Source organism: Lynx rufus, unplaced genomic scaffold, assembly GCF_022079265.1.
Source record: "Lynx rufus isolate CCGP_SWC_20201006 ecotype Redwood Valley unplaced genomic scaffold, mLynRuf1.p SCAF_1, whole genome shotgun sequence".
NCBI classification, from domain to species: Eukaryota; Metazoa; Chordata; class Mammalia; order Carnivora; family Felidae; genus Lynx; species Lynx rufus.
Window position 1 is genome coordinate 87,746,360 of NW_025814823.1, and position 9,483 is coordinate 87,755,842.

A 9,483-nucleotide genomic window follows, 5' to 3' on the forward strand; every position below is an offset into this window, starting at 1 on the left:
TCCTGCAACCGGTCCTTCCCGGGACGCCAGGGAGAGGTGACCCACAGCCTGGAGCGCACGCGCGCGCGCGCAGACAGCGGAGGCTACGCCACAAGGTCAGCTGGCATGCAGCCTCCAATTCGGTTGGGCCCGCGGGCCGCGTGGCCGGCCTCAGCCAATCCGGAGCTAAAGCGGGTTGTTCCAAAAAAAAAAAAAAAAAAAAAAAACCCAGCTGCTTCCTGCTTCCGCCGCGGCGCCTCTTCCTCCGCGCGTCCCTGGAGCCCCCGCGTCTCCGAGTGCTACCCGGAGTCTCGGTGACGGAGCCCACACCGCCCGAGCCGGCGGAAAGCGCCGCCCATCTCCGCCCGACCGGCGCCATGGCCGCCCCCGACCTGTCCACCAACCTCCAGGAGGAGGCCACCTGCGCCATCTGCCTTGACTACTTCACCGACCCCGTGATGACCGACTGTGGCCACAACTTCTGCCGCGAGTGCATCCGGCGCTGCTGGGGCCAGCCCGAAGGCCCGTACGCCTGCCCCGAGTGCCGCGAGCTGTCCCCGCAGAGGAACCTGCGGCCCAACCGCCCGCTCGCCAAGATGGCCGAGATGGCGCGGCGCCTGCACCCGCCGTCGCCCGTCCCGCAGGGCGTGTGCGCCGCGCACCGCGAGCCTCTGGCTGCCTTCTGCGGCGAAGAGCTGCGCCTGCTGTGCGCCGCCTGCGAGCGCTCGGGGGAGCACTGGACGCACCGCGTGCGCCCACTGCAGGACGCGGCCGACGACCTCAAGGTGCGCGGCGGGGCCCGGCTGGAGTCGGGGCCCGGGGGTGGTGGCTCGGCCCGGGCGGGATCCCGGGGGTGGTGTGCTCCTGGCTCGGGTGCAGGGAGTGCACGCAGCCGGCTTCACACAGTTACCCTGGCCCGGGTTCTAAGGAGCACGGGATGTGAGTGCAGCAAGCCCACACCAGCATCCTCCTGGCTGGGGGTGCACCCTGGCCGCGTTGTAGGGGTGCGCGTGCAACAATGGAGACTGGTACCCTCTTGGGGGGGTGTGTGTGCAGCCAGTCCCAGACCGGTACCATCCTGGCTGGGGTTTAGGGGAAACAGGGTCTGAGTGCAGCAAGCCTACACCAGCACCCTTCTGGCCAGCGAGTAGGGGACACAGGGTACCTGTACAGCCGGTCTAGGCTGGCACCTTCCTGGCCAGGGTCTAAGGACGAGGCACAGGGTGTGTGTGCAGCCTGTCCCAGACCTACTGGCTAGGACAGCATTCACCAGTGGGGCACCGGCCTGAAAATCAGGAATGGAGCCCAGAGAAGGAGAAAGCAGGAAGAGAACCTTAGGTTCTCTGCGTAGACAGAAGTGGGCTCAGCCCTCAGAGGGCCATGGGCGAGGCAGGGCTGTGGGGTGGAGACGAGATTTGAGGAATCACTGGGTTGGGATGGGTGGGGACACAGCCGTTGCCCTGGGAGGCAGGTGCCAGGGTGCCCGCAGCCCGTCAAGCTTTCTGAGTGGGATGCTTGGAGCCACTTGTGCCACCTGACATGGCAAGATCCACCCGCTTTGTTCTGGAAACGCATTTCCTCAAAATCCAGGCCAGCCCTCGCCCGACTGCTGAGAGCTCGGGGCAGACACCCATGTGCGGTCCTCACTGGGCCTCAGGAGTGTTTGCTCCTGGAGCCCCAGGTATTGACTACACAGCTGATACCTTGCCAACGTTTGGATTGGTGTGCGTTGTGCTTCATGGCCCAGAGCGTCTGCTGGCTTGCTCCAAGGACGTGGCGTAGCCACGTGAACCAGTACTTGGCCAGTTTGTCACTGTTCTAGAACCAACAGGACAAACTTGGATCCTGATCTGCATCTGTGGGCTCGTCCTGACGGAAACCCCTGAAGTCTTGCCTTCCACTTTGAGGCACAACACGCGGATGCCCCACCCCTTTTGTCTGTCCAGCAAATGTGCTCTGTCACTGAGCAGAAAGTGACCATGCCGCTCTCCAGAGGCCCCTCTCGGTTGGCCTGATAACGCCTGTTGGGGCAGCACTTAAACCCCTTCCTATCGTAGGGGAGGGCAAAGCTTTATGTCCAACTTGTTAGGTTCAGTGACTGAGGCTTGCAAATTAAGCTAACAAAGGCAGAGTAACAAGTGAAAAAAAACATAATTTTATTAGTCTTTAAAGAAAAATTTTTTTTAGGGGCGCCTGGGTGGCTCAGTCGGTTAAGCATCCAACTTCAGCTCAGGTCATGATCTCACAGTTGGTGAGTTCAAGCCCCACGTTGGGCTCTGTGCTGACTGCTCAGAGCCTGGAGCCTGCTTCGGATTCTGTGTCTCCCTCTCTCTCTGACTCTCCCCTGCTCATGCTCTGTCTCTCTCTGTCTAAAAAATTTTTTTTAATGTTTTATTTATTTTTGAGAAAGAGACAGAGGGTGAGCAAGGGAGGGGGAGAGAGAGAGGGAGACACAGATTCCAAAGCAGGCTCCAGGCTCTGAGCTGTCAGCATGGAGCCCAATGCAGGGCTCAAACTCGTGAACCTTGAGATCATGACCTGAGCTGAAGTGTGACGCTTAACTGACTGAGCCACCCAGGGGCCCCATAATTTTATCAGTCTTTTAAATGTTCTATGGCACAAGAGCTTCACAGAGGCAAAATGAAAAACCCTTTTAGATATGGGATTATGTTCTATTTTAACAAAGGGTGTTGATAAACTGGGGAGAAGTGGCTAGGCAAAAGAAAGGGAATTAGGGCTTGTAGGGTCAGTAAGTTGTGGGAAAGGAACTAGGGAATATATGGGGGGAACAAGTGATAGGTCAGGGTTATCTGAGTCATAAAGTCCCTTCAGGCACAGTCCTGTCTGACAGACATTGTGATGAGTGCCGTCCCCTTCTGGGTACAGACAGGGAGGGCACCCTTGTGGGAAATTTCTGCTCTGCCTTGAGGCAGAAAGGAGGAGGGCAGAGGGCTCTTCCTACATCTCCAGAGAGTCCTTGTGCCAAAGTGGCTCCCTCTGGGCTGGCACCTTCTGACCTCCTTCCCTGTACTAGCAGGTAGCTACCCTTCGTGCTAGGGGTGCGCAACACACCATCTTTACCTGCCCCCAAAGGGCTGTGCCTGGCATTTGCACACCCTGGGGTGCTGGGTCCCCCAAAGTGCCACCTCCCCGGGCCTCAGTCCATCTAAAAGTTGGAGGGAGAGCGCAGTCAGGTGGAGAGGTGTGGGGCCTGCAGGGAGCCCAGAGCAGGCCTGGAGAAGGAAAGGGGACTGAGGGGAGGGCAAGGGGCCTCGGTGCTGGGGGGGAGGGGACTCGTAGGTTAATTTGAGGCTGTCCCATGTGTCATGCCTGGCCGGGTTGACTGGAACGGGGATGGGGCCCACCCAGCCAGGGTCACACTGGCCTTACCTTCCCGTAGGGTAAGCTGGAGAAGTCCCTAGAGCATCTGCGGAAGCAAATGGAGGACGCGCTGCTGTTCCAGGCCCAGGCCGAGGAGACCTGTGCCTTGTGGCAGGCAGGTGGCGCGGTGCCCTGAGGTGCCCAAGGTCGGGGGGTGGGGGCGGCAGGCAAGCCGGCGCCTGCCTCGTGCTGTGTATGAGGAAGGCTCCCTGCATGTAACCCACCCAGGAGGGTGAGGCTGGGGACTGGACAGGACGTGGGGGCCCCAGGTGGGGGATGGATGAGGTCCCTGGGCCCTCAGCTGCCCTGTTCACCCTGCAGAAGATGGTGGAGAGCCAGCGGCAGAACGTGCTGGCAGAGTTCGAGAGGCTGCGCCGGCTGCTGGCAGAGGAGGAGCAGCGGCTGCTGCAGAGGCTGGAGGAGGAGGAGCTGGAGGTCCTGCCCCCGCTGCGGGAGAGCGCTGCCCGCCTGGGTCAGCAGAGCGCGCAGCTGGCCGAGCTCATCGCGGAGCTGGAGGGGCGCTGCCAGCTGCCTGCGCTGGGGCTGCTGCAGGTGAGGCACGCTGCGCTCCAGGTGTGCGCGTGCTGGCTCTGAGAAGGGATGGGCAGCGCTGTGCCCTGGGGGTGCCTGTGTGGGGGCTCTGGGCAGGGATGGGCTCATGGGGCAGTCTGCGCGCTCAGCTCACCCAGGTGTCACCCACCTGTGAGAGGTGAGGGTGGGGTGGGGGGGTAGCTGGGACCGGCGATCCACTTGTGGCTGCGGGTCCTGCGGAGTGGGTGCGGATCTGGAACTTCTCCCGGAACTGCTCCAGTGCCTGTCCTGTAGCCCTATTGGACCGTGTGACAGGTGGCATCTGGGGTCTGTGGGTCACCAGGCTAGCTCCAGAGGTTCTGGTCCCCTGGACTGCGAAGTGCCGGCAGGAGTCCTATAGGATTCCTGCGCCAGCCCTGTGGGGCCCTGAGACTCTGCCTGGCTCTTAGCAGAGGGTGGGAGTGAGGACGCTGTGTGTGTAGCCCTGGGCGTCTCCCACGGGTGGTGACCCTCCTGCGTCTCACTGACCAGGCAGAGGCTCCTGGCTGCCCTCCTGGGGTCTGAACTTGGTCCTTCCACCCTGCTGAGACACCAGGCAGTTTCAAGCCTGGGAAAGAGGAAGAACCCAAGACCAAGTATCTCGCGGGGTTTCAGGCAGAAGTAGGCTGTGGTCAGTGAGGCAGAGTCTGAGCCGCCAGCCAAGGAGGTCAGGGGAAGTGAACCAGGGTGGAGAAGGCAGGGACACCCCAAGTTCTGGAAAGAGGAGGGGTCAGCCCCAGACATGAGATGATAACCCCAGGTCTGTATGAAACGTGATTTGGGACAATGTGAGATGTCCCAGTGGGTTCACTGGAGGCTCTAGTGGCGCGGGCACTGGGTTCACTGGAGGCTGTGGGTGGGTGGGTGGTCTTGACTGGCCTGCTGCACTCCTGAAAGTGGCCACCTGCCCCCCAGTGCCCCCTGCCTGTTCCCCCACCTGCCCTCCACTGCCTCCCCCAGCCTGCTCACATCTCCTGGCCTGGATCTTTAGCTGGCTGGCTAGCTAGAGGGAAGACCCCTGTCCCTTCTCCTATCACCCCCCAGCCCCAGAGCCCCCCTTGCCTGTGCTAGGGGTAGGGTGGGGTCTGCCTTGTGGAGGGGCAGGAGAGCAGACCCCAGCAGTACCCTGTGTACTGGTGTGAGGGAGCGAGGTCAGGTGCACCTGCACCCTCGGACCTCAGTGTTAGGCGGAGGACTGCTGCATGGGTTCTGGCACCTGGGTGGGTGGGGATGTGCACCCTCATGGACAGAGGAAGTGAGGGTTTGGGTGACTTCCAGGAACCCACACCTATGAGTCCCAGCTGTGTGACAGAGTCTGGGGGTCCCAGCTTCCCCCGCCAGGCTCACCCTGTAGCCATCCTCGGTCCGCTCAGAGCCTTTTCCTAAAGGGATATATGTGTCTCCAAGGGGCCATGTGGTCTGCATGGAGGCCAGCCCCTTTCCTGGAGCTCAGGGCCCTCCACATGACCCTCAGGGTAGGTAGGGCCTTGCTCTCGCCTCAGGCCTTGTGACAACCACAACTGCCCCCGTCATTCCCCAATGCCCCCTGGGTGGGCTGCCCACCCAGCAAAACTACCAAGGACAGGCTGTTTCTGCTTTGCATGCTACCCACACCAGGTTCCTTGTCTCCTCCCTGTATCTTCACATGGTTGTCCCTTGTCTGTGCCCCAGTCCCCTCTTCTGATAAAGACCCCAGTCATGTGGGATCAGGGTCCACCCTAGTGACCTCCTTTTACTCAAACCACCTCTGTAAAGTCCCCATCTCCAAATCCAGCCCCGTTCTGAGGCCCTGGGGGTTAGGCCTCCAACATTTGGATTCAAGGGACACAGTCAATCCCTCATGCTGAGTACAATGCTTGTGTGTGTCATTATGGGAGAGAGGAATGTCCAAGTGGAGAGGCCTCACCTGGAAGGTGGGTGTGAGTCTGGGACCTGTGGGAGGGCAGGCAGCAGACAGCCAGGTACCCTTGAGCCCTGGAGGCCAGGACCCCGCCCACGTGTCCCGCCACCCAGGGGTGCTGGGGGCTCTGGGTGGGCAAGGAAGTAGCCAGTGCCCTGCATCCTCTAAGCACATGGGGGGTGTGAGGCCAGGTCTGCATGGTGGCTGAGCCCAGGGTCTTTCCAGGCTCCCCATGTCCAAGCTGCACTTGGGACAGCCCACCACTGGTTCCTGATCACTGGTGTATGAGTGTGTGAGTGAGTGTGAGACGGGGGGCAGAGCTGGGTCTTGGGGGACACTGGTGGCCGGGGCGTGGGGGGGCCCAGGGTCAGGGGACAGGCGCTGACTGGCGTGTGTCTCTCCCACAGGACATCAGGGACACCTTGCGCAGGTAGGAGCCCCGGCCTCTCCCCGGGGAAGGTGGGCAGGGTGCAGGGCAGGGCTGCCATGGGGGGTGACGCATGCTCTGCCCCCTCCAGGGTCCAGGACGTGAAGCTGCAGCCGCCTGAGGTGGTGCCCATGGAGATGAGGACGGTGTGCAGGGTCCCGGGGCTGGTGGAGGCCCTGCGGAAGTTCCGAGGTGGGTACCCTTGTGGCCCAGAGGACGCACTGGTCCTGAGCTCCTGCAGGCATGCAGGGTGGGTCTGTTCCTGTGGCGGACCAGTTCACAGAGACCTGGAAGGTTCAGGCACCAGACAGCAGCTAAGGGAGGGCCGGTCTGGCTGCTGGCCTGGGCGTGTAGGAAGAGCAGAGGTCAGACCACCGCCGGGGTGGACAGGTCCACCCGCACGGACCCCAGCTGTGGGGAGTCCAGGACGCGAGTAGGCTGGACACTCCTCCCTTGCTGCAGGAAACCCTTGGGGTTTCACAGGTCCTCTGAAGGAGGGTGCATCGTGAGGGAGCCTGGACCTCCTTCTGGAACATTCCGAATTGCAATGGCAGGTGGTTAGGTGATAGCTTTCAGGGAGAGAGGCAACATGGGGCGTGGCCAGTGCACAGCCAGCCCCCACAGAGGTCCACAGGGGCGCACAGGCAGGGCTGCCCACTTGCTCCTCCAGTGACCTCCACTCCATCTGCAGGGGATGTGACCCTGGATCCTGACACTGCCAACCCTGAGCTGGTCCTGTCAGAGGACAGGAGGAGCGTGCGGCGGGGGGACCTGCGGCAGGCGCTGCCCGACAGTCCTGAGCGCTTCGACCCCGGGCCCTGCGTGCTGGGCCGGGAGGCCCTCACGTCGGGTCGTCATTACTGGGAGGTGGAGGTGGGGGAGCGGGCCAGCTGGGCGCTGGGCGTCTGCAGGGAGACAGCCAACCGCAAGGAGAAGGGTGAGCTGTTTGCCGGCAATGGCTTCTGGATCCTGGTGTTCCTGGGCAGCTACTACAACTCATCTGAGCGTGCCTTCGCCCCACTGCGCAACCCGCCGCGGCGCGTGGGCATCTTTCTGGACTATGAGGCCGGGCACCTGTCCTTCTACAGCGCCACTGATGGCTCCCTCTTGTATGCCTTCCCTGAGACCCCCTTCTCGGGGACCCTGCGGGCCCTTTTCTCACCTCTGTCCAGCAGCCCCACGCCCATGACCATCTGCAGGCTGAAAGGTGGGCCCGGGGACGTGCTGGCTCCCCAGTGACGGGGGAGCCTCGTGGCTCCTCACCCTGGCTCCGGGATTGGGGACTTCTGGCTACACAGGACCCTGGGTGGGTAGTGCTGTCCTCTGAGCCAGGGAGATGCACACGGTGCCGTGCACAGATGTGCGCACAGCGGAACTGAAGTGCGCTCGCTCCTGCAAGCGTGCGCTGGCATGTGCGGGGCCAGCTGCGTTCTTTCCTGGGGGCCACAGGGCGCTGAGACATCCCCAGTCTCTGGTTTCGGAGCCCTACAGAGGTCTGGGGAGAGGCACCACAGCCTGTGAGACATTCTCCGGCTGAAGCCTGAGCCCCCGACGGCCCCGGAGCTGCCGGCAGGAGGGCACTCCAAGCCTGCCACCCTGTGTCCAGGTCCCATCCACTACAGGGCAGGGCAGAATGGGCTTCGGAACAGCCAGGTACTGGGTGGTATGCGGAGGTGGCCAGAGGAAGCTGGGAGTGCAGGTCAGGGGGCCGAGTGACCATGCCCCTCCCCCAAATGCAGACCACTTGGGTCTTCCGGAAAATGCCCTTCCCTGGCTCCCGGTCAGGTGCAGCAGAGGTTAGGGCCCCCGAGGTGAGCAGGCATAGGAGCCCATGGTCTCCCCTGGGCTGAGAACCACCAGCTAGACAGTCACCCTCTCGCTGATCCCAGAACTCTGTGTACCCGGTCCATAGGCATCCCTGCCCTGCCTGGGGAAGGCTAGGCTCAGAGAGCCCCCTCCCTTTCCTGCTAACAGTCTGGGATTTGTCTTTGCTTTGTTCAGACTCTTGGTCACCCTGCTTAAAGGTGTGCTGCAAATTCTTTGTACCCTAGATTTTATTTATTGTAAGGACCGATGTGTCAGCAAATAAATTAACTGTTGTCTGTAATCTGCTGTCTGCAGTTGTGGAGGTGAGGAAATGCACCAGTGAGGGGGATGGCCCCGGGAGGGTGACACATAGGCGGGACCCCCAAGGGCGAAGTCAGGGGCACAAGTCACCCCCATGGGCACAGCAGACTTCCAGCCGCGTTCTCCTGTGCGTTCATCTCATGCACCTGCCTCAGGAACATTTTTCTTGTTTTGTTTTGTTTTTCCAGATACCCAGAAAGTGCACAGTAGCTAAGTGCTCCATTTATTTGGTTATGCATTCTCCCATTTTTTGACTTTTTGCTATTGTTACTTTTCTTTTTATGTTTATTTTGAGAGCAAGTGTGCGTGCACAAGTGGGGGAAGGGCAGAGCGAGAGAATCCCAAGGAGGCCCACGCTGTGAGCACAGAGCCTTATATGGGCTCGATCCCACAAACCACGAGATCATGACCTGAGCCACCATCAAGAGTCGTGTGCTTAGCGGCCTAAGCCCCCCCCCCCCCACCAGGTGCTCCTTGGCTATTGTTATAAATTTATACCACTTTGAACATCCTGGACAGCTCCCTCACATTACATACCAATGGGCGAGTATTTTCTCAGTATAGCGGGGGTCTGGCAGTGTTTCCTACCTCTTCCCAAGTGACTTCCTGTTGCGTCACTCCTGCTTGAGGATCAGGGAATACTGGGTGCTCCCACCTGCAGCAAGATTGGCCCTATGGTTTGGGACTTGGAACAGTGGCCGTCGGGAATGCAGCCGGCAGCAGGACAGCCTCATGGGCAGGAGAGTGGACAAGCACCAAGCCACACCCAGGACACCAGGACAGATGCTCTGGCCATGGCTTTAGGAGGGCACTGGGTGCTGGTGTAAGGGTGGAGACCTCATTTTTCCTCTGCCCCTCTGACGGCTTCACTGTGTTTTCGACACAGAGACTGATAGGAGATACTATGGAAAATGAGTAACTCAGACCAGCAGCTTAGAAAGGTAGTTTAGGGGTGGCTGGTGGCTCAGTCGATTAAGCGTCCCACTTCACCTCAGGTCATGATCTCTCAATCCATGAGTCCGAGCCCCGCATCGGGTTCTGTGCTGACAGCTCAGAGCCTAGACCCTGCTTCAGATTCTGTGTCTCCCTCTCTCTCTGT

At 60.8% G+C, this 9,483-nt stretch overlaps 1 protein-coding gene across 2 annotated transcripts; it reads left to right on the top strand.

Annotated features, from left to right (window-relative positions):
- The first annotated feature begins 252 nt into the window (after positions 1-252).
- Positions 253-8,364, top strand: TRIM11 (tripartite motif containing 11). Of its 2 annotated transcripts, XM_047082313.1 has the most exons (6): positions 253-764; positions 3,380-3,475; positions 3,682-3,912; positions 6,238-6,260; positions 6,349-6,449; positions 6,949-8,364. In XM_047082313.1, the coding sequence occupies exons 1-6, from the start codon at positions 357-359 to the stop codon at positions 7,494-7,496; spliced, it is 1,407 nt and encodes a 468-aa protein (XP_046938269.1). In that variant the 5' UTR covers positions 253-356; the 3' UTR covers positions 7,497-8,364. The 2 variants fall into 2 exon arrangements, with proteins under 2 accessions (XP_046938269.1, XP_046938273.1); XM_047082317.1 differs by lacking the exon at positions 3,380-3,475.
- Positions 8,365-9,483: the final 1,119 nt, after the last annotated feature.